This window comes from Propithecus coquereli, unplaced genomic scaffold (genome assembly GCF_000956105.1).
Source record: "Propithecus coquereli isolate 6110/MARCELLA unplaced genomic scaffold, Pcoq_1.0 Scaffold89, whole genome shotgun sequence".
NCBI classification, from domain to species: domain Eukaryota; kingdom Metazoa; phylum Chordata; class Mammalia; order Primates; family Indriidae; genus Propithecus; species Propithecus coquereli.
In genome coordinates, this window is record NW_012155173.1 from 1,091,162 (window position 1) to 1,116,382 (window position 25,221).

The 25,221-nt window shown below is 41.0% G+C and overlaps 1 protein-coding gene across 1 annotated transcript in view; it reads right to left on the reverse strand.

The window, feature by feature from the left end:
* Positions 1–25,221, reverse strand: part of RABGAP1 (RAB GTPase activating protein 1) — a 144,240-nt gene continuing 119,019 nt past the window's right edge. Inside the window, exons 18-24 of the mRNA XM_012664376.1 lie at positions 14,354–14,446; positions 13,814–13,924; positions 5,673–5,777; positions 4,683–4,766; positions 3,910–3,981; positions 1,738–1,935; positions 1–435 (exon numbers count right to left, since the gene is read on the reverse strand). Of these exons, the coding sequence (XP_012519830.1) occupies positions 313–435; positions 1,738–1,935; positions 3,910–3,981; positions 4,683–4,766; positions 5,673–5,777; positions 13,814–13,924; positions 14,354–14,446 (786 nt within the window). The 3' untranslated portion in view covers positions 1–312. The remainder of the gene's footprint in view (positions 436–1,737; positions 1,936–3,909; positions 3,982–4,682; positions 4,767–5,672; positions 5,778–13,813; positions 13,925–14,353; positions 14,447–25,221) is intronic.

Genomic DNA, 25,221 nt, shown 5'->3' on the forward strand with positions numbered 1-25,221 from the left:
TGTAAACTCAGCCTTTAAGCTGGGTGACGTGTTGACCTACACAGGGAAGGGGCCTGGGAGGTCACACTGAGGAGTGATTTCTAGATTGTGTCTAGAGCATCTGCTGAGCTAGCAGGCCTGTTAGTATCAGTAGTCTTACCCCAGAGGCTGCCTGCTTCATGAGCTCTGGTCCAATGACCTACCAACATGTGTCTACAGATCTGACTTAGGTACATTCCGGTCCTGGGACATGTCACAGAATCACACATCTGGCCAAAGAAGGCAACAAAAGGTGTCGTGTTTTCTGAAGGTGTCTGGAGGCAGCAGCTGCTCTCAGCAAGTCTCTTTCCCTTGAACCCCAGTTGCCGTCTTTATGGAGCTCAGCGTTCGGTTGAACCATGTCTTCTTCGCTGCCTGAACCTCACTGAGGGCAAGGCCTAAATGGTGCTCCAAGTCCTGCAAGAGAACAGCGCACACATAAGGATGCTGGGCCCAATTATCAAGTGACACTGCCTCCCCAGAGCTGAGCCAAGACAAGAATTTGGTCTATTTATTCTATGGAGGCCTTGGGAAATTCCCCCGTTTCAAACTGGCATACAAAAGGCCTGGCATGCCTAAAGATCTGGGAGCATTCTTAGTTAAGACCTCATTTCTTGCCTGGTCTATTTATGCAAACAGCCTCCTACTTTAATGTCTCCCTCTCCTGCCCACCCAGTGCACACCAGACAGATGTCTAGTGCTCTAGCTCTGACTGCATCATTAATTTCCAGCAAAAACCTTTGAAGTCTAAACTTCCTAGCATGGCATTTGAGATGCTTCACAATCTGGGCCCACAGACTCTCCCCCACTTCATGGAAGGAAGGAACTGAGGCTCCCTACTGGGCAGGCCCTCTCCTCTGTGCTGTTGAACACTGCCTATGCCTGCAATGCACACTGTTCTTTCTCTTCTGCAGCTGCAACCCCTGTTCGTTCTTTGATCACAGCTCAGCTACTGTGACACCTTTCCTGAGTGTCCTGGACTGTCACACCGCCATGTCTTAGCTTTGCAATCCCAACACGTTGAATAGGGCCTGGCAAAGAGCAGATGCCAGTGAGTGTGTGTTGATGAGGGAGACCTGGCCCTAAGCTTTGTCCTGAACTTGGTTCCTTCCACAAACAATGCTTAGTGCTTAGTGGTGCCGGTGGAACTAGCAATGCAGTGTAAAGTTGACCAAAATAAGTGCTAATTTCTTCATCAGGAATGGAAGCTCAGATAAATTAGGTAATGTATCCAAGGTCACAAAGTAGTTAAGCGATAGGAGTTGGAACAATGAAAGCTTACATTTATAAAGCTCCCACCACTCTGGACACTTTTCTATGCATTATCTTATTTAAGTACTCAAAACAACCTCCCATCATGACTCTTATCATTGCCATTTGTAGATGAGGAACCTGAGGTACAGAGAGGTTACTAACCCAAGGTCAGAGTTCAGTGGTAGAGCTGTGATTTTAAAGCATGTGTTCTCTGTCCCACCAAAAAGATTCTGAGCTTTGTGAGTTAATTCTCAAAATGACAAAAGTCCAAATCCTTAGGCCAGGCCAAATACTGATTAAATATCTACTGGCAAATAACAAGTACTAGGCTTCTTCCCATGAAAATTATGGTCAAAGTTTAAAGGGGGGGGGGAACCCCCAAACTATAAAGATCATTTCTGGGGTTGCTCGTCCACAACAGGAAATCTAGCCCACAAGCTTGTGTCTGAGTCCTGTTGCTGTTACCTGTATCTTACACTCGGCTTCCACCAACTGGAGCTTGGTTTGTGCCAGTTCTAGTTCCATCTCTCTCAGCTGGTTCTTGAGCGTCTCCTTCTCTTCATCTGTGTCCTCATCTAAAACCTCCTTGGTTGAGCTGATCCCCTTTACACGTCCTTCTTTGTTGAAAAATTCCCGGCAGCGGTCACAGTCATCCACTTTTTGCTGAAATTGAATGTGAGATGTGAAGAGGCTAAGAGGAGAAAGTGGTCTTTTAGGATAGTGTAAACATCATCTTTGCGGGGGCCAAGAGATCCAAGAGATGGCTTCTCTACTGAGCACTACAGATTCTGAAAACCTGTGCTTTCTTTGTAAACTGGCAGATAACCTAATGGAAAAGTCACCTGGTATTATATACCAAAAGCAGTGAAAATATTCTTAATCCAGTAATCTCACTTCTAGGAACCCAGGCTAAAAAAAGGAAGCCATGACCAGATAAAGATTTATGTACAAGAATTTTCACTGTAGAACTGGAGATAGGAAGAAAGGGGGCGGGGGAGAGGAATAAACTATCCAACAACTGGGAGCAATTAAATGTATGGCATACAAGGAAGTACACAGCCTCTAAAAGGTTTTCAAGGAATTTTTCATAACGTGGGAAAATGGATAAATGCTGGCTGAGGACATAAAAATGTATATAAAATATGGTCACAAATAAAATATATACCATTTTCATCAAAATAAGATGCCAATATTAAAACATCATTTTATGTTCCTCTAAGAAAATATTCTGCCAATTAAACCACAAAAAGCCAATTATAAAAGGCCCACTTTTGAGACAGAAATGTGGAAAAAAAATGCTTAGCTTAGAATCAATGAAATTTTATATGCTAAACACAAAGACTGAAAGAATATACACCAAAGTGTTAATGATGTTATCTGTGGATTACAAAGCTTTTCCCCCTTATTTACTCCTATTTTCCAAATTTTTTAAGAAGACACATCCAGTTAAACACTAATTATTATGGAGGCCAATGTCAACTTGCTCCAGGTATAATACTGCTTTGTGCCAACATAGCCATAAGCACAGAACTTTCCCAACTTCCTCTCCACTGAGCTGTAAATATCTTAGTAAAGCATCTTTCAGTAAATTACTTATTTTAGTAAAATTTGATGAGCACTCTAAGTATAGTGTAAAGAAAGAAAGCACCAAGTTAAAAAAGCCTCTAAACTGGCAATAAAACATTAAAAAATTAAAGTCCTAAGGCAGACATGGTGGCGTGTACTCATAGTCCCAGCTACTTGAGAGGCTGAGGCAAGGGGATCACTTGAACCCAGGAATTCAATGCCAGCCTGGGCAACCTAGCAAGACCCTGTCTCTAAACAAAAATAAATAAAAAATATGGCTGGGCGCGGTGGCTCATGCCTGTAATCTTAGCACCCTGGGAGGCTGAGGTGGGTGGATTGTTTTGAGCTCAGGAGTTTGAAACCAGCCTGAGCAAGAGCGAGACCCTGTCTCTACTAAAAAAATAGAAAGAAATTGGCTGGACAACTAAAAAAAAATATATAGAAAAAATTAGCCAGGCATAGTGGCACATGCCTGTAGTCCCAGCTACTCGGGAGGCTGAGACAGGAGGATCGCTTGAGCCCAGGAGTTTGAGGTTGCTATGAGCGAGGCTGATGCCACGGCACTCTAGCCCGGGCAACAGAGTGAGACTCTGTCTCAAAAAAATAAATAAATAAATAAAAAATAAAAATTAAAGTTGTCACTGTATTTGAATCTGTTACAGCAGAAGGAATGAGCTCAGGTGGAGTGTCTCCATAAGCCACAGCATATGATCCTGACGCCTGCATCCCTACCTCAAGCAAAACCCAACACTTGCAGGACTCCTTTACCTCAGGGTCACACTGCAGTGACCAACTGCCTTACCAACAGCATTCAGAAGTCTTGGGCACTTGTACTTTGAGATCTAAAGCCAGAGCTCTTTTGGCCTCATCTGTACTCCCTTTCCAGAGAAAACAGGCATAGTATTAGTTGTCAATTACTGAGCCAGGCCTTGTGACATGTGCCTTATCAGGTACTCCTCAGCTTCTCTCACTTCTGAAACCAACTGCCCCCTCCCAATATCCGTTATGCTGGGAATACAGCCATAAAATGAACTAGGTGGTATAAAATCTCTTTGATAAAGGAAGCCTTACCCGAATTTTCTCAATTTCCACTTTATTAGCTGTCTGCTGCTTCTCCAATCTTTCACTCAACTGAGAACAAATCTGAAGAAACAAATAGAAAATGAAAATCTCTTGAGCAATGTAATCCACCTGCATAATTTGGCCCAGGATAAATTCTATAGTGTAAGCTGGAGTACACTGAACGGAATTAACACGGTACCAAATAGGCTGCTACTGTTTGGGGATGGGGGTGGGATGAAGTTGATGGGTGAGCGAAGGTTCATCTGGCTGTGCCACCCAGGCATCCACCGACCTAGGTCTGCAGGAACTGTCGGCACCACACTCCGTGGCTGATGGTTCCTGAACACCTGCCAGATTCGGGAGCCAGCTTAAGACCCTGGCATAGGACGGAACAGTAAGTTACGTTCTTACAACTCAGCCAGCCAGGGAGAAAACTGGTTGACCACCATATGTAAACGTAAGTCCATAATTCTGAATCTAAATGCTCTCCAAAACATACTGTGGGTTTCATTTATTAAGTACCTACTGTGTGCTGGGTGCTATGCCAGGCACTGTACAACATACATGGTCTTTTTGAATCCTCACAATGGTCCACCCAGACAGGGTTTATTTTCCTTATTATACTGTTGAGAATAAGTGAAGTTACTCATCAACGCAAGGAGCAGAGCCGGGATTTGAAACCAGAGTGAGTGCCGAAGCATTTGGGTTTGGAGATGATACGTTTCGTCCAGGGAAGCAGGACTTCAGAATACACAACACCATGCCAGGGTACGCGAACCAACCTGCTTGTAGTCACCGATGATGGAGCTATTTTTTTTAATCTCAGATTCTGCCTTGTCGAGTTCCCGGCGGCACATTTCTTTTAACTGCACACATAAAAAAGCAGAAGTGAATGTTTTAATAGAAAAACAAAGGAAGCTCTATCACTAACTGTTTAGTGCGAGGCTTTCCAGAAGGTGTCTGACCTGACTAACTCTAGAAGGGCTCTAATTCATCTACCTTCTTCCTTCATTAGGCAGCATTAATCCCCTGTTCTTGGTGCCAGGAGAGGGAAAGAACAGTCAAAGCTTCTGAAAATGTCAGCCCCCATTCCAGATTGGGGCTTTTGCTGAAGTTCTTCCCTGCCAGCGCAACCCAACCTGTGGACCTTCGCTGAGCAGGCAGCACAAACCAAACACAGACCAACAGGCTAGGGAGAGGGCTACAGTTTTTACAGCACCTCATTTTTAATGCAGAAAGTGCTTGTCATCTCTCACTCCAGCCAGTCCTGCCCCCTGGAGGACCTGGTGGGAGAGGAGGGGGGCTCCTCTCCCCTCCTGTGTGCTCCAGTACACAGCCCCCAGAGCTCGTCCTACTGACTTCAGGTCTGTGCCCCAGTGACTGTAGAGCACTAGCTCGGAACAAGGCTTCCAGAGTTTGCTCTATTAGGGACACATCAGAGGGCAAGTAGGAGAGCCAGACATATCATGTATGCTTTCCTTCTGCAGAAATACTACCCCCTCTTCTTTGTTACACTCAGACACTGATACACAGGAAATTCTCCTGCCCCAATGAAGGGTGGGCTTCGACCCACTGTCTCTTCCTAGGCTTTGGTTATTGAGAACTCTCATGCTTTACACAGTTAAAAAAAAAAAAAAAAGGCCTTTGAAGAGAAACTGAAGCCTGCTGTCTCCAGGTTCTCTGGTGCCAACAGGAAGCCACCAGCTGAACTCCCAAGTCTCAAACATTTGCAGGACACAGAGGAAGTGGGGGAAGAGCAAAGTTCCCCTCACCTGAGCAGATTCATCTTCTAATCTTCTTTTCTCTTCTTCTGCATCGATCAACTTCTGTTTGGTCATCAGCAGCTCCTTGTTCAGTGCATCTGCCTTTTCCTCAGCCTGAAACATTTGAGATATGCTGTCACAGAATAGGAACTGAGACTGGAACAGATTTACATTACGTAGCACGATCCCATGTTAAGATGATGGGGAACTGTGATTCAGAGGGGGAACAATATCCACAAGGTCGCAAGGAGACTAAACTCATGCAGAAGTGCCTGGAGCAGCCACTAGCACAGGGCTAGTGTCCGGCAGTGACCAGGAGCTCAGCCTTTGGCATCAGACAGCCTAGGCCCAACTCCCACTGTTCACTGACCATGTGCCTCGTGGCTAAGTGATTGAGAACCTCTCACTTTCAGGTTCTTCATCTGAGGGATAAGGCATGAAAAGAATTCAATGTAGTGCCTCTGAATATAGTACACACTCAATAAAAGGTAGCTGTCATTATTATTAATAGTACTAATAAACTCTAGTTTTCTTCTAAACTGTATTTCTTCTGCTAACAAGTCCTGCATTTTGCTCTCCTTTTTACCTGATAAAGGAGGATGTCCCTTTCCTGACACTTTCTTAACATCTTTATTGGCTGCCCCCCAAACCTAGTCTTTTTCAAAAGCATGCAGAGTTCTCGTGGGCAGTTCTGTGAGTCTCAATGAAAATTATGTATCTGTTCCTGACATTGGTCACTCCAAGGATAACTGAAGAATGACTACACCACATTAGAGAACAATCAAGGAGTAGACATAAAGGGTGTCTTCTGGGCAACTTATATACAATCTCCCTTGGCAGTGGACGGTGGATTTTCTGAAATTAAACAGGTGTTTCTGACATTACCTAGCTAAAGTTATATAGCTGAGCCCCTAAGCTTTCCATTACCCTATACCTCCACTCGCATATCTTCTCTGGGAAGAAGAGGTTCCAGAGGAATGGTCCTTAAAAGGTGAACTGAGAATGGCATGATATGCAAATTCAAAAGACCATTAATTACTGGCAGACTGCACATGCAGATGATTAAATGGAGTCCCGCAGTTAAGACTTATCCTTCCTGGGAGTAGCTTATCATCTCCTTCTCTAGCTCAAACTCAAGAAGCAATCAAAAGGGAAATAGAGAGAATCAAACAACCGGGAAAATAATCAGTAAGGAGAATGAAGACCTGTTAAAGATTCTGTTTTACTTTAACCGATGGAACAACCTATTCTCTCTCCCTTGGACAACATCTTTTGAGTGTTATTTTGGAGCACTGTGCCACACACTTATGTTCTCTCCTTTACTCATCATCATTACCATGGCACATGATGATTAATACTAAGACTGACTCTAAGAAGTATGGAAGAGCCAGGTGATAACCGGCTCTTCTAACTCAAGAGTCTTCCCTGCCCACGCTGACTCCCCCAGTTTATGAAGAAGTTCAGTAGGGAAGTGATTTCCCCAAGCACTCACAATGTACGTAGCAGAGTGGAATCTGAAAGCAGGTCATCTGACATTGAGCCCAGCCCCTGGACCAACACTCCTAGAGCTGATTCTCCACACTGCATCAATGGGAAGGTACACACAGAGGCTACTGACTGACCCAACCAGGGTCGTCTAATGGCACTCCACTAATTGCACAGCCACTGTTTTATTTACATATGCATGAGAGAATATCTGGTGATAATAAACATAAATCCAGACTTCCACTCATGAAGGATTAACAGGGACCAGATTTATCCTCCCACTATAAACAGAAAACTGGAGAAAATATGTAAAACAACTGTTTTCAGACACTGAAAACAATAAATGCAGAACTATGGTTTTGGGGGAAAGAAAACAAGGTGAGTCCTACTTTCACCCTGGCTTTCTGCCTAGGTTCCGAGCAGAGCATGAAGACGTCAAAGGGTTAAGGAGGCAGTTGGAAGGTCAGGGCAGCTGAGGCAGCTGAAACTACAGGCAGAGCACTGGAGAGGAGGGGGCTCTAGATTAGCTTATAAGGCAGAAGAGGAGAGAAAAATGAAACCATGAAAATACCCAATTAAATCAATGAATGCAGAAAAAGAAAAAAATAAACCCCAAATTTGGGACAAATAGAAAGCTAATTCCCATTTGGACAAAACAGAACCCTGTTTTAAAGATAAAGACACAGATATGTTAAAAGTAAAAGGTTGGAAAAAGATGCACATGCCATACAATAACATGAAAGTTGGAGTGGCTATATAAATATCAGATAAATTGTGGAACAAATAAGGATTACCAGGGACAATGAGTGACATTTCATAATGATAAAGGAGTCACTCCATTAAGAAGGTGAAACAATCTGAAATATATGCAGAAATTCAAATTACATGTAACAAAAACCTACGTAACTGAAAAGAGAAAGAGAAAAAAATGCACAATTATAGTCAGAGACTTCCACACTACTCTCTCAGTAAGTGACAGAACAAGCAGAGAGAAAATCACTAAGTCTGCAGAAGACTTGAACAACACTATCAACCAATTTGACCTAACTGGCGTGGAACACTCCATCCACAACAGAACATACATATTTTCCAAGTGCATGTGGGACATAGACTATATGGTAAACTGTAAAATAAGTATCAATATATTTTAGAAGGATTAAAATCAGACAATACAATCTCAGATCACAACAGAATTAAATTAGAAATAAACGACAGAAAAATTTTTGGGAAAAATTTCTAATATTTGGAAATTAAATTATATACCACTAATTAACTCATTTAGGTCAAAGAAGAAATAACCAGAACTGAATGAAAATCATACATAACGGGTACAACGTACACTATCTGGGTGATGGGCACACTTACAACTTTGACTCAAGCAGTACAAAAGCAATCCATGTAATCAAAATATTTGTACCCCCCGTAATACTCTGAAATAAAAAAAATAATAGTGTACAATTCAATGGCAAAAAACCCCCCAAAAAACCAAAAAAAAAAAAACAAAAAAACCAAACACAATATATCGGAACGGATGCAGCTGAAAACAGTGCTTACATGGAGATTTATAACTTTAAATGCATATTTTAGAAAAGAAAGTCCAAAATCAATTATTCAAGCTTCCTCTCTAAGAAGTCAGAAAAAGAGCAAGTTAAACCCAAAGAAAGTAGAAGTATATAATAAAAAGCAGAAACTGATAAAACAAAATAGAGGAAAATCAGTGAAACCAAAAGTTTGCTTTTGAAAAGATCAACACAACTGTTAAACTTCTAGCTAGATTGATTAAAAAAAAAAAGGGAAAAAACACAAATATATCAAGAATAAAAGAGGGGACATCTCTATAGCTGTTATAAACATTAAAAGAATATGGAAATATCAACAACCTTATGTCAATACATTTGACAAGATGAAATGGATAAATTACGTGAAAGACACAAATTATAAAAATGGACACATGAAGAATTAGAAAATTTGTATAGCTCTACTAGAAAGAAATTGAATTCACAATTAAATAACTGCCTGTAAAGGAAACTCCAAACCAGCATGACTTCACTGGGCAACTTAGGATTTAATCAAAGAATAATACTACACAAAGTCCTTAAGGAAACAGGAAAGAATACTTCCCAGTTCATTCTATGAGGCCAGAATTACCCTGATAGCAAAAACAGATGAAAACATTAAAGAAAACACCAGACAAATATTCCTTATGAACATAAAAATATCTAATAAAAGTTAAAATCTTAATAAAAAATAGAAACCCCAAGTGAAGTGTATCCTAGGAATGTAAGGTTGGTTTACATTGAAAAATCAGTTAAAAACTCAACACCCATTCATGACAAAAACTCTCAGCAGATACGAACAGAGGAGAACTTCCTCAACCTGCTCTATGAAAAACCTACAGCTAATGTCTGGAACAAGGCCATGATGTCCACCCTCACCATTCAGCATGGTTCTGAAGATCCTGGTCAGTGCAGTGAAGCAAGAAAAAAAAAGGGCAGAAAAATGAAGTAAAATTGCCTGTATTCAGAGATAATGATTACACGTGCGGAAAATCCTAGAAAAATATATGAAAAAGCTACTAGATAAGTGAGTTTAGCAAGATCACAGGATACAAGGTTGCACACAGAAATCTACTGTATTTGTAGAGACTAGCAATAAAAAACTGGAGACAGGGAAGATCATGTGAAGACATAGCAAGAAGGTGGCCCTCTGCAAGCCAAGGAGAGAGACCTCAGAAGAAATGAACCCCGCTGACACCTTGATTTTAGACTTTTAACATCCAAGACTGTGAGAAAATAAATTTCTGTTGTTTGAGCCAAAAAAAAAAATTGGAAAATGAAATAAAAAAAATACCATTTTGCAACAGATTAAAACATGTAGAAGTCTTATAAACTGAAAACTAAACATTGCCGAGAGAAGTCAAGAAAGACCTTAATAAATGAAAATTGTAACATGTTCATGTATTAGAAGGCTCAATTATTGTTCACATATCAATTCTCTCCAAGCTGATTTATAGATTCAATGAAACTCCACTCAAAATCCCAGAAGGCTTTTATTTCTAGAAATTGACAGGCTGATTCTAATATTTATACAGAAATGCAAGGGATTTATAGTAGCCAAATAATTTTCTAAAAGAACAAAGTTGGAGGACTCACTTGACCTGATTTTAAGATTATAAAGCTACAATAACCAAGACAGTGTGGTATTGGCATAAGGATAGACATACAGATCGATAGAGAAGATAAATGATCAAAAAGTAGACACACACATATAGGTCAATTGATTTTTAATAAAAGGGTCAAGATAATTCAATTGGGAAAGTTTAGCAACCTGCTCAAGGTCACAGTACTAGTAGCTGGTGGAGCCAAAGGTCACATCCCCACACATGGGCTCCCAAGTCAGTTTCCTGCACTCTTATGTCTATCTCACCGTAGAGGAGCGACCATGCCACAGGGGAATCTGACACAATCCTGTCAGCCCTGCCAAGAACCTTCCAAAGGTTCCCTCTCATCCTTTCAGCACCAATGTCAGGTCTAGTCATTACTCCCATTTCATAGAGGAGAAAGCTTGATTGGGGTCACCCAGGGATTAAGTGGCTGACTTGGAATTTCTCCACAGCTGCTGTGTGAAGAATAGCAAAAGTGACAGGTGAGGAACAACAAAAGTGATGTAAAATCAATTGGAAATACAAAGAGGGCTCTGGAAATTGTGTAAGCCTCACACCAGAGCTTTTCTGTGGGACGCAGGAAGCAAAGAACTGAAAGGAATGAAGTTCTTTCAAAAACCTAATATGGCTGGGCACAGTGGCTCATGCCTGTAATCCCAGCACTTTGGCAGGCTGAGGCTGGAGGATCACTTGAGGCCAGGAGTTTGGGATCAGCCTGGGCAACAGAGCGAGACCCTGTCTCTACAAAAAATAAAAAAATTTGAAAAATCCGACTGAATCCCTAATGTCAAAAAAAAAAAAAAGGTGAGAAGACCCTACATTTCTTCCTTCGTTGGGGGGAAGAAACTAGCTGATTTTCAGTGATGATTCAAAAGAAAACGAGAGAAGTTAAATTGGAAAGGGAAAGTCCCCTGTGGGAAAGGCTTGTCTCCTCGGCATGTTAGATGGCTGGAAGACAGGACCCAAGTGGGATGCCCCTGAACCCTCAAGTCAGCAGGGCCCTGCTCTTCAGCCTGGTTAGGAGTGTGGGCTCTGGTGTCAGAGGGCTCTGCCACTAACTAGGCTAGGTAATCTGTGGAAGATATTTAACCTCTTTTTGCCTCAGTTTCCTGATCAGTAAAATGGGAATCACACATCCCTTCTACAACACGGGCTATTTTGAGGATTTGAAAAGATAATATATACAAGCACTTAGAACAGTGTCTAGCACTTGGTAAGTGCTCAAGAAATGTTAGCTGTTATGTGTCAGAATCACAGCTTCTTGTCTCATATTTATTGTAGAGACAGTGTGGCATTATTTAAAAAAAAAAAAAAAAATCCTGAGCATTCCTGTTAGATGGGCCTGGGTTAGATTTCTGGCTCTGCTTCTTCCTGGGTGCCTTCACCTCTCTGAGTCTCAAGGTTTATGATTGTTTAAAAAAAAATCCTGATCCATAAATGGGGCTCATGTTATGGTCCTCACAAGGTTGAGGTAAGGATAAGAGATATGAGTGTAGTAGAGTGTTATCATAGTGCTGGCACCACAGATCATCAGTAAATGGAAGCTTGTATTATTATTTTTATTATTTCTCACTCCTGGTATCAGGAATGTAACCTAATTCTTTGACTACTGTATCGGGATAGGACAACTTGAGAAAAGGTTTACACGGTTAGGGGCAAGTTTCAAGAACATAGGTAGTCTACGATCCGCTTCTAACTAGTGAGATGTTGACATTGTTACTGGGTCCATGTGACTGGAAAATATAACAGCTCAAACTAAAAAATTCACCTGGAATTTTAGCCTAAGCTGCCTCTTAATATAATTTCATTACAGAACACATGGCTCCTGTTCAGAGCCCATTTTCTTTTCTTTTCCTTTCCTCTGTACCTCCTTTCCACATGACCCACAGCTGCTCTAAGGGCCATGTCAGGTGTACACTTCTGGCCCTGCTTCCATAGTCCCTGCTCAGTGTATACCTCCCTCCCTCCACTCACTAGGCACAAATGCTTCAACAGTGAGGGAATGACCCGTACGGTGTTTCTACAAAGAGGAACAGAGAGCATGCTGGCAGTCTGCACCACAGGGAGAAAACCCAGCCCTGATGAGACTATGGTAAGCTAACAGCAGTCAGAGATATCAGGTTCTGGTCACTGAGGGCTAATGACCTTGAAACACCATCCCTGCAAACACTGGAAGAAGGAGCCTTCCCAGTTACATGAAGCTATTTGGAGATGACAAGCAGAGGAGTTCACGCTGTCTGTGCCTCTTCTTTTTTGGTGATGCTTTTTATACCAAATCATGTAATTTTCACTATACCCTGTGACACAGCTATTAATCTACCTCCTCACATTTTACAGGGTGTCTCCAGTGAGCTGAAAGTAGAGTAACTGGTATTAGAATCCAGGTCTGTCCAAGATTTTTACACCATTCTTCTATTTCTACAGACCGGTAATGAGAGCTGGTAGGTGGCTGCCCTCTCTCTTCAACTCATGTGTTCATCACTCTGAGAATCTAATGAAACCACAGACTTTCTACCTACGAGAATCTAATGAAAGCACGAACATTCAAAGTGGTGCACTAGTACACAAAATTTTCATACACTTTTGGTGGATGTCAAGGACATCCTATGGGGTTCAATATATAATGCAGGATCCCTATAAACCCTGAGCCTATCCCTAGATCCTTAGGAAACCAACGAACAGTAGAGTAAAATCCTAGGCAGGGAAATCTAAGTCAGGGTTTGGCAAACTATACTCCATGGGCCAAAGCAGCTTGCCATCTATTTTTGTACAGAAGGTTTACTGGAACTCAGCCATGCTCATTCATTTTCATATTGTCTATGGCTGCTTTTGCGCCAATGGCAGAGTTAAGTAGTAGCAACAGAGACTGTATGGCCACAAAGCCTTAAATATTTACTATCTATCCTTTTACAGAAAAAGTTTGCCAACCCCTAACCTAAACCTGGAGAGACTACACCTTCTTCTAACGGAAGCTTGTAGTGTAGAAAATGGAAAAGCACCCTGCCAGGAATGCCATCATCTCAAAATTTTTCATATTAGGAGAAGCATAGAAAAATGGAACATTCGGCCAACAGAAATTACTGATGAAACTGCAAGTTGCTGAGGCACTGAGCCGCATTCCAATCGGAATATTCAACAGGCACAAAATATGTAGGATAACAAAATCTCTTGTCTAGGGGGAAGTTAAGGAAATTATAATGATTAAATGCTACTGCCAATTGTGATAACATAAGAACTAGCCAAAAGGTCTCCCAATCAACGTGAGGGAAAGGAGGTCAGGGATTGTGTGTACAATGAGAAAAGAATGTGGTATGGCTTAGTGAGATAACTGATAATCCCTGAAGGAAAGGAGGGAAGTAATGCTGACAAGCAAGTTGTATCGTAAGAGGGAAACTTTGTAGGTAACTAAAATGGCAAACACTAAAATGAAAGGATTTCACTTGATTAAGAGAGAAATCAAGTGTTTCAGTGTGACCTTTCCCTTCAGACCTCTCGGACTTACATTATCCAGGTCCTTCCTCAGTGCAATCTTGCTCGTCACCAGCTCATGGGCTAAGTCATCGTTTTCTTGTTCCAACCTCATGTTAGCTTCTTGTAGACGCCTATTCTCCCTCTGAAGGGTAGAAGCAAACCAGTTACAGACACATAAAAATCACATGGAAATGACAATTTCTCAAGACTAAATCTCAAAATGAATTTCTCTATCTTATGGAAATAAGAAGATATGTGGCTGATCCTGCTGTGTTTCTAAATCAACAATTTCTTATTTTCTATCTCCATAAAGAAATACTTAACTGATTTAAGTGACCTTGTCAAGCAGCTACTTAACTATGAGGAAAGGCCACTGAACTGTAACAAACTAGGCAGCTGGTCTGAAGCAAAACAGATCTTGCTTTCTTATTTGTAAACTCAAACTGAAACGTGAACCCAGAAACAGTGGAACTGAATTTTAAAAAGAATGTATAAAGCTAGTTACAGGCACAATTATATGAAATGAAAGGCTGGAAGCTCCTCACATCATCCAGGCCTTAAGTAAACAAACCTCAAATCGCTCGATGGGGTCTTCTTGTTGGGCCTGCTGTTCCCTCATGGTGTGATACTCTTTTTCATATTTTTTCAACTTCTTCTGACTAATCTATAGGATAAATCATAGCACAAATTAAGATGTATCAGAAAATGGTAGGTACTTCAGTGCCTACACAGAAGACCAAGACTTCTGGTGATCTGGGCAACCATGGAAGTCGTGCTTCCTATTTTTTTGGAGTGAAATCATCAGAGTGGGGTATAAGCCAAGGACCCCAAATTCTTGCTCAATGACTACTGTGTCCAGGGTTCTGTTGGAGATATTTGGTTCTTAATACTTTAATGAACACCCTATAGATGCTACCTCCTATGTGAGTTCTGGGTCCTATTTGTCCTAATAATAATAAGCCACCATCTTACTTAGCACATACCAGCAGTGCTGCTAAATGCTTTAAATCTGTGATCTCATACCATGTGTATAAGGTACACTATTATCATCCTCATTTTATAGGCAAGTTAACTGAGGTATCAGGAAGTTGGTTATGTAACTTGACCAAGGTTACTCAATAGGGAACTGGCAGATCTAGGATTTGAGCCCATGTGTTTGGACTCCATCCAAAGTCCAAGCTGTAGCCACCTCACCACCCTACCACCTCTCTATCTCCTTTCCTCTCTACTAGCTCCTTCTGTGCTGCCTTCAAATAGGCACAATTCTCTCGGCCCTTAAAAACACAGCTCTGCTGACCACTCCACTTAGATGCCCTTTCACCCCATCAAACTACTGTCCTTTCTCTCAGGCCTTTTCTTACCATCCATTGCAAACCACGGGCCTATATCTTCATGTCCATTGCTTCATAATCTCTCCCTCCTTAATCTCTATAAATCAGGCTTTTGCTCTGACTACTGTACAGAAAGCACCCTCTTGAAAGTCACCCATGGTTTTACTCTGTCCAGTGGATCTTACCTCTCCCAACTAGACATCAAAACTCCTCGACTTTCATGCTTTAACATAACTAATCCACTTCTTTTTCTCCTAGAAAATATTTTCTCCCTTTATTCTCTTGGCTTTCCTTCTACCTCACAGGTTTTTCCCCTCTTTACTGGCTGGCCCATTCTTTCTTCAATCTAAAACCATAACTAAGGCTCTAAGATGTAGTTTGTCTTTTGTTTGATTTCTTCTTCCAAACTGCTAACCCATTCACTACAGTGTTTTTTTAAATTACATTTTTTAAAATTATGAGATATAAAAGCGATAAAACTGATAAGTACTATTTAAAGTATGATGAGAAAGCTAATATTCATCCCTCTTGAAGCTTCAATAATCAGCATTAAACTGCTGACCTGTAAACCTGCCTGTTAGGTCTCCAGGTCCAGGTTACTGAAACTCTCAGAGCTAGTATAGTCCAACTTCCTTATTGCATAGATGAAGACACTGAGATCTACACAAGTGATGGAATAGGCACACTGCGGCACACTGGTGCCAGCGTCTCCAGTTCCCTGTTCTGTTATGCCCTTTCAGTCTTACTTGAGCTGCCTGGTGTTGCTCTCCCACTGACTCTCTGAACACCTCCCCTAGCTGGGATCTTACACCCCTGCTTTGATCAGAGCTCTACTCCTGGAGTTTGGCTGCTGCCCAGGGGTGGGCAGGAAGGAAGACAGCACTATGCTCTGGCTACAGTCTATAGCAAGATGCACATTCAACATTTGGGGTGAGGTACAAGCTGGACAGTAACATCTTTAAATCCAGATCTTCTCTGGTTTAAGGCCAATGCTGGGGTAAACTTTTATTGTGTACCTAAGTGACCCACAAAGAAAGCACCTAAATAAAATGTCTATATGATCAGTAAGTGTTATAAACAATCCTAATGGATCAATGGTAGAAGAACAGAAAATAAATGAGGCTTGTGGGCAGCACATACGTCATCCCAGCGTGCTCTGCAGTGTGAGTGGGAAGGGACAGCAGCAGGTATGAGGCTCCCTACGCACTTTTAAAAAACCAACTGACACCAAATCCTCTAAAACATTTTCACCAATCTTCAGGATACTTCAACTTTTCATTCTCATGCTGGGATAAGAAGAATTAACATTTTCCCCCATAAATATACATTTTAAAGGGCTAATTACAAAATAATTTCTTCTATATTTCATTAACCTGTATTATAACTGCCTTATCCTCACAGAAAAAAGGGTTGATTCTCCCTCAGCACTATAACAACAGTTAATGTATGCTGAATACCTGGTAAATGCCGGAACCTTTACACAGGACAACCTCTCATTTGCCTCTTACATTTTTGTGATAGGCTATGGGTATTTCTTTTCACTTTTTCCATATTTTCCAAGTTTCTGCATTGAGTATGAATTATTTTTATAAATAAGAAAAACAAAAATGCTGTTTCAAAATCATTCTCGTCATTATCCTGGGCTTCTCTAAAACAGAGCTGTGATCATCTCTCTAGCTAATGCTGTCCCTTGCTTCTGAATCAATCCTCAGAGGTCATCTCTCAGGACTGGGCACACACAAAGCTCCGCAATCTTCCACAGAGTTTGCTGGTCCAAAGTTCTGATTTCTTTATCAGCTCAGTCTCTTCCCATTCTTCAGCCTCACTTGTTCTCAGTCTCTCTCTCCCTCTCCCCTCCCTTAAATACCTCATCCTCCATTCTTACCACAAACACAAAATAAATAAAAAACACCATAGATCTCATGGGTTCACAGCTGATGCTGACTTCTGTAGCGAGGATGGCTGCATACCAGAGCCAGCCAGCTCAGGCTACCTCTGAGGCACCAAACCCCAAGACAAAGACTGCCGCCTGACATTTGAATGGGGAACCAGGAGGTGCCAGCAGCAGAAGCAGTAATTTAAGCCTCCTTGTGAGGCTGCATCCAGGACAGACCAGTACCTCTCAGCCTGCCTGTCACATGCTCAGTGTCTTCTCCAGGCCAGAACTGTGTTTCACTCATTGTTGTCCCCCGCCCATGCACACAGGGAGTGCCCAGAAATGTCTGCTAAATTAATGAGAAAGGACCCTGCTTTTCCTTGCATTGACCTTTCTTCTAAATGGCAATGGCATCCAAAGTGAACATGCAAGCCTATTCTTTCTGCCTGGATAACCTCCACCTGGCTCACTCCTATTCACCTTTCAGATCAGAGCTCCAACACCACCTTTAGCAAACCTTCGTCCCCTATCGGGCCATGTCTTTTGGTTATACATGAGTATTCTCATAGCATCAGGTCAATGCCTCCATGGCACTTGTCCAAGTTTACAATTATTAGGTGCCTACTTAATTGTCTGTCTTCCCAATAGGAAACAGGTCACATCTGTTTTGCTTACCACTGCATCTCCAGAATGCAACTGGGACTCTAATCAGATGTTGAACAAATGAAAGCCAAAGGCCTTCCTTTTAACCTAATAAGGATGCAGTAAGGGCATTTTTTTTATCCAATAGTTGAGCACTACTACAATGTAGTATTTGCTGGGCATTAGTGATATGAAGACATACATAGATCCCAATATGCAGACTCCATGAGGGCAGGAATTCCTATTCATTGTGAAATTCCTAATGTCCTCACATAGTAAGCATGAACATACTTAATGAACAGAGACTTCAAAGTCCAAGATTCATTTTGTGTCTTACTTATAAAAATAGCATTTTAATTGAATTCAGGAAGCAGGGGAAGCTACAGATTCAGCCCCAGAGCTCTGAATCATACCCACTGTTAGCCAACACCTATCAGAAGGCTTTGGAAATCACAGCTTCACACATAGAGGTATTTTTGCTCTCAAAGAAGATTAAATTTGAAATTCTATCCTTGTTCTGTTTAAACATACTTTCAGGGAGAAAAGAACCCTAACAAATTCCTAGGATAAGATGGGATTTGTAATTTAGGTAAAATCAATTTTATACACTGTTGCAATTAGCGCAGTGATTTTTTTTTTTTTAAAGACAATAGAAGTTTATTTCTCTTTCACGCAAAAGTCCATGACACACACACAAACACACCATATTTTCTTTATCCACTCATCAATTGGTGGGCACTTAGGCTGATTCCATATCTTTGCAATTATGAATTAGCACAGTTATTCTTACCACTGTTTAGGGACTGTACCACTTTGAAGGTCTCTTGAGACCCATGATTTCTCCCCCCTAAAAAGAGCACAAAAGCCAACTTCCCCTCTCCCCCCATAGTAAAACATCCTACATACCATTTCAGAGGGCTCAGGGGCCCGCTGAGGCTTATCCATGGTCCCAGATTAAGAAATCTTGAACTAGAGAGAAGGTAGAAACTTGATGCATGTGTTTGATATTTTGGTAGAAGTACAAATGGAGTCCAAAACACCTTTCCTTTGGTCACTTGCTTGTCATTAATCTGTCACAGGAACTGGATAATTATCTCTGGATAATGTGTTTTCTTAAAATTTATGCACTTAGGCTGGGGAAGCTGGTCTCTCATCAGCCTCTGGAGCAGGCAGTGATGTCAAGGCCCACACAGATGGAGAGAGTGAGAGTGGCTGTGACCTGGACAGGAGTGAGGTGGTACAGCCTGACAACTAAGAGCTCAGGCTTTGCAGACAGATGGACCAACGCTCTGCAATGACTTATTGTGGCACCAAGGGCAAGCTGCCTAATCTCTCTAAATCTCAGCTTCCTCATCTGTAAAAATCCTAACAGTCTTTATAAGGATGACTGTTACGAAGATGAACTGATATAAAATGTATATAAAGTGCTCAGAACAGTGCCAAACACACGCGGTCTTTTCAATAAATGGTATTTATTACTTGTTGGTTTTTTGGCATCCTGTCCTAAATCAAGAGACAGAGCCATCCTCTGAACATGTGCTGCAAGCAATGGGCCATTTAAACAAAGTCTATTTAACACAGAAAAGCATGAAATAGGCTGCCTTTGGAAGAGGAGCTGATTTCCAAGTCTGGCTTCAAAAAGAGTTGCAAAGGTCAGAATCCCTGCTGGGCTGGAGTCATAGTTAAGTCCAGCAAAGGTGGGAAGCTGAATGTTAGTAGCTCTGCATAGTGAGGCTGAAGCATGTTGTCTGGGTAAGTGGGTGAATGGTGGGGGGTAAGAAGAGGTCTGGTAGATTAAGGAGATCCTGACTCTAAAGTCCTCACTACTTTGTGTGGTAGGATTAACAGGAAGCTAAATAAAGATATCTGTCACATGTCCATTTTCCTGATTAAGAATGCTGGGAGCAGGGAGTGTGATTTTCTTTACTGATTAAAAGAACCTAAAATTTACACAGGACTTTAAAGATAACAAGATGCCTCCATACTTACTATTTTATTTAATCATCGAAACAACTTCCTGAGATGCACAGAGCAGGGATTAGGTCCCTCATTTTACTGATAAGAAATCGAGACCTACATAGGTAAAGTAACTTGTCCAAAGTCAAGAACCCAGTGTTAAGTGTCAACACCAGCATAAGAATGCAAATCTGGGGTGATTCTTATTTCTTTTTTATCTCTGTAGCCTGCTTAGTACTGAGCAGAGTTCTTGGCACACAAGAAAATCTATAAATGTTTGATAACCTGGACTGACGAAAGTACTCTGGATGCATGGGCAGAGGAGGTCAAAACAAGGCAGGCCAAAAGAGCCCTGGTGTTTGAGGGATGTGAGCAACAGCTATATCAAACTCACTCTGTTCCCCAGGCAGGAGCACAGTGGCACGGTCACAGCTCACTGCAGCCTCAAACTCCCAGGCTCATGTGATTTTTCCCACCACAACCTCCCAAGTAGCTGAGACTACAGGCATGTACCACTATGCCTGCCTAGCTAATTTTTTTCATTTTTTTTTTAGAGATAGGGTCTCCCTCTGCTGCCCAAGCTAGTACTTAAAGGCATCATCTTATTTCTCTCTTACTACAACCATGCTGTGTTAACCTACCCTGGGTCACACAGCAGAGGCAGAGCCAGGATAAGAGAGCCAAGGTCTATGGGACTCCAAGGCCTATACTCTTAATCACTTGAAAGAAACATTCTATTTAATTTCTGAGCTTTTAGATTTAATTTGTTCGAATAGTTCATACTCAAACTCCTTCAAAGATCACAAAATAGAATTACACATTCTGGTTCTACCATCGGAGTATTTTTCTAAAATGCAAGAAACAAATTAGTAGCAGAGAACCCAAACAGATAAAGACTAAGGGAGACCAGCTTATTAAAATAAGAAAGTGGTTGGTGTCCACTACTGCCCTTTTGACAGCTGGAAAAATTCAAGGTTTGGTACAGAGAAAGAGAGCACTCACTCAAAAGTTTCCTCATAAAATCCAATTCTAACAGGTAGGGACAAGTGAAGAAATAAAACTATAGTCTGATCTAGTTATAAGGAAAGCTGAACTTAGCTACAGTGTATAGAGAGTAAGTTTCAACTCTGACACAGAGACTGAGTTACCCATCATTACATGACTAACATCACCAAAAAGGGACCAATACCTAATGGCTCCTGTCCCATTCATTTAATCCTTCATTTACAGCACAATGATTATAGCAATTGACTTCACAGTCTGAAACTCCTGGGATCTAATCCCTATTTTACCATTTACCAACTTTATACCCTTTGAGAATTTACTTTAATTCTCTAAGTCTCAGTATACATCTCTCTACATTGACCTCACATGGTCACTGTGAGGATTATTCCACTATTTTAGGGCACTATGTAAGACTGTGAATGCACTAACAAAAAAGACTGATGAGCTCACTGCCCTCATAGAGCTTAAATCCTAATACATATTGACTGCACAAATGATTTGAAAAAGGAATGAACTTCAAATTAGTGTTGGTTTTAGCTCATGAATAAAATTATCCCCCAAGGGCAAATATTCCCAAACGTCAAGGAGTTTTGTTTCTCCCCAAATAGCAAATGGTTATGTTTACATTAATTTGGAGATATTGCTATTTGGTTTTTCTTACAAGTAGTTTGAAGTCTGGCACATTATGTTTGAAATAACAAATTCTAACAAAGCAATGGTACAGAAATTCCATTTCACCTTAGGCAGGATTCTGTAGCAAAATGGTCAAGTCTTCAAGTTTGATCCAAGAAACTCAGTGAGCTATCTCCTATAGCATGGTTCCTGTTTCTTCGAAACTAGCCTCACATATCTGACTTGTTCTCAAAAATTCCTATAATAGACATAGTTTCCCTCTCATATTTTTCTTTTCTTTTTTTTTTTTTGCTGAGGGGGAGGGGGAGAGAGAGAGAGAGCGCGCGTGAGTGTCCCTCTCGTATTTCTTAAATCGAAACTTTAAAAGACCTAGGAATTTATTTTTTTTCAATCTCCGCCCGCCCCACTGACTATGTATACATGACACAGTTATGAGTATGGAAGGGTTGTGGGAGCTCCCAGGACCATTCATGATCTCCTGGAATAAGCTATTTAGAGTAGAATTCCTTTTAGATCTTATATCAGAAGTGGAAACAATCTTTCTATCTCAAGTCGTCGACCCATAAAAGAGGAGACATTTAATGAACAGCTCAGTTTTGATGTACGTTGTTAAATTTTAAATTAAGAATAGGGGATTTAAATTCCTCAAGAAATAAATACAATTATTTCAGAACCATAATAAGCTCACTCTATGGAGAAAGAGGGAGAAGAGAAGTAAAAGGCCTGGAAAAAGAAGTAGAGACAGGCAAGTAAGGATAGAGACAGAGAAAGATATATAGACGGAAAAAAAGACCCACGGGCACAGAGAAGAATATAGAGCTTTATGAGCAATACACCCATCTTGTGGCCATTTTGGATATTGCCACGCCAAATTTAATTCTTGTTGCACTCTCGCAATAAGAGGCAGTGGAATGGAGTGGAAAGTACTAGTAACGTGGAGCCAGAAGGCCCGAGTTCTACTAGGATTCCTGTCACTGTACAGACAATACCAGTTGGGTAAGTCACTTGACTGCTATAAGCCTCAGTTTCTACATTTGATTTGCCCTATGTACCTCACAGGGTACTGTGAAGAAAAAATAAGATGTTTATAAGAACTATACAAATACCAGAAATAACAATAATAATATCATAATGTTAAAACACAATGAGAACAAAAGTAGCTATGTGTTTCCTAGACTGGCATGTCAAGCAAAGTACTACCAAGTCTCACAGTTGACTCTTGAACAACACAAGGGTTCGGGGTGCCGACACCCTATGCAGCTGAAAATCCACGTATAACTTTTGACTCCCCAAAAACTTAATTACTAATAGCTACTGTTGACTGGATGTCTTATTGACAACATAAACAGTCAATTAACACATACTTTGTATTTTATATATGCATTATATACTGTATTTTTACAATAAAGCTAGAGAAAAGAAAATGTTATTAACAAAATCATACAGAAGATAAATTATATTTACTATTCATTAAGTGAAAATGGATCATCATAAACGTCTTCATTCTCATCATCTTCATGTTGAGTAGGTGGAGGAGGAGGAGGAAGAGGAGGGGTTGGTCTTGTTGTCTCAGGGGTGGCAGAGGCACAAGAGGTGGAAGGGGAGGCAGGAGAGGCAGGCATAAATGGTGCAAGTTTTATTGAAAAAAATCCATGTGTAAGTGGGCCCATGTAGTTCAAACCCATGTTGTTCAAGGGTCAACTCTACAACTGAATAAATCAAGCCACAATTTAAAAACAATTAAAAAACGATGGAAAAGGATTTCATTGAGTTGCAGAGCAAAAGTTTCCTTTGTAAATTCTGCACCAAAAAATTCAAAAGCTTGTTTTCAAACCATTCGCATACCGTGAATTCTCTCTTCCATGTCTAAAGGGGAGTCCAAAACTACACACCCTCATGTGCTGACTGAGATACTCCTACCTCATGCAAGCCACAGAATGCAAGGCTCATGACGCACTTGCCAATGATTTTTCTTAATTTTGAACTGGCAAATTACACTATGAATTATCACTTTCCCAATAAATGGTTCAACTATTGTCTGTATCTCCCTTAATATTTTTCGGTATTAAGTATAGCTGCCAAAGGACAACTAATTATCACAAACTAAACTGTATTATGCCATATCTCACCTTTTGGCAGAAAAATCCCATTCTCTCCTGTCCTGGTAAATGTGCAGGTTCTCCATGCTGTGAGTCAATTTCAAGAAAAATTACTATCTCACCTGAAATAATGTGCAAATAAGGGGAATCATCCAAAGTGTACCCCAAACATACGAAGTTCTCCAGGGTTAAAAGGAATTACATATCTAAGCACAAAATATAGTGCTATGTAGACACACCGAAGGCAGCCTTGTCAGACTTAATTCACTGAAAGCACAGGCAAGAACAAAAAGACATTAGACACCTCTCATCTAGACTATGGAAATAAAGGATCCATATATTATTAAAGTGTTTCGAGCAATGGAACAGCTTCCTGGATGGAAGCTATTTTAGGCTTTGCCCAAATCCATGTTAACTCTTCTTTATAAATCACTTAGTAAAAAACTCAACAGTGTATTTATTCATTTACTTATTCAACCAGTGTTTATATGCCAGATCCTGTTCTTAGTGCTAAGGATTCAGCAGTAAACAAAAGAAATAAAGTCTCTTTTGTTATGGAGCCTCCACTCCAGTGGGGAAAAATAAGATAGGGTAAGGAGAGAGGGGCACAAAAGGTTGGGGGGGGAGCTGCTACTTTATATACTGTAATTAGAGAGGAAGGCCTCTCTGATAGCTGAGCCTTTTATTGGGTGAGGTGACAGTAAAGCCACACAGACATCTAGGAGAAAAACATTACAGGCAGAGAAACTAGCCAGTGCAAAGGCCTGAGGAGGCAAACATGCTTGGCAAGTCTGAGAACAGCACCAGGGTGTGTGCAATGGAAAGAGCAAGGGGGAAAAGGATTAATAGTAGGAGGTAAGATCAGAGAAGCTGCCAGGTCCAGGCCCTGGGGACTACATACATGTACATGACTGTGCCAGGCTCTGTGGGCTATGTACATGATTGTGCCAGGCCTTGTGGGCCATGGCAAGAACTTTTGAGTTTTACTGTGAGATAAGAAGCCAGTACAGAGTTTTTAGGCAAGAGAGATGGGACTGAGAAAAGCCTGGGTGGGGTCCACTGTAGAAACAGGAAATGATGATGATGGTTAGGTTAGGGTGTTAGTGATGAGGGTGGTGATCAAAGTCAGGATATATTCTGACAACAGGCTTAGATGTGGAGTGTGAGAAAGAGAGGAGTCAAGGATAATCGCAAGGTCTTTGGCCTGAGTAACCAGGTACCACTAATTGAAATGTGAACACTGAGAAAGGAGATTTTGGAGGGAAAGAAATCATGAGCATCCTCTCGTGTGCTGAACCAGGTGGAGATGGGAATAGTGACTCAAAGAATCTGAGAACTCACTTAGTTTCATGCTCTATGCAAACCCATTCTCTTTGAAAATATTACTGGAAAATGTTTGATATGTGCTTGAAAAACCAGAGAGGATATAATTAGAGTAGTAGGCACTGTTTTTTGAACCATTAGTAATTACCAGGTACTATGTTAAGCACTGTATATATCATATCCACTATGTCTCTTTTTTTTTTTTTTTTTAATTTTTAAGGGTCTCCTTGAGTGGAGAGACAGACCAACTCACTCACTCGCTCACTCACCCACCCATCCACCCACCCAATCACTTCCCCATATCCACTTTGTCTATGTGAGCATTAAAACCTACACATAGTTCCATATTCCCCTGGGATGTGTTATATCAGTTTACACACACTAGCTTTGAGCTACTCTGTTTCAGGAATCCAGGCATTCCTTTATCTTAAGTTATTCCAGTATTTAAACATTTCTCAGGTTGTATATTTAGCTTCTCTGTGTTAAAAAGAAGGGTAGTCTGAGTTAGCTCAGTCTGACATACAACTAGAATCAGAAGTCCAATATTTTACAGATGAGGAAATTAAGACTTGAA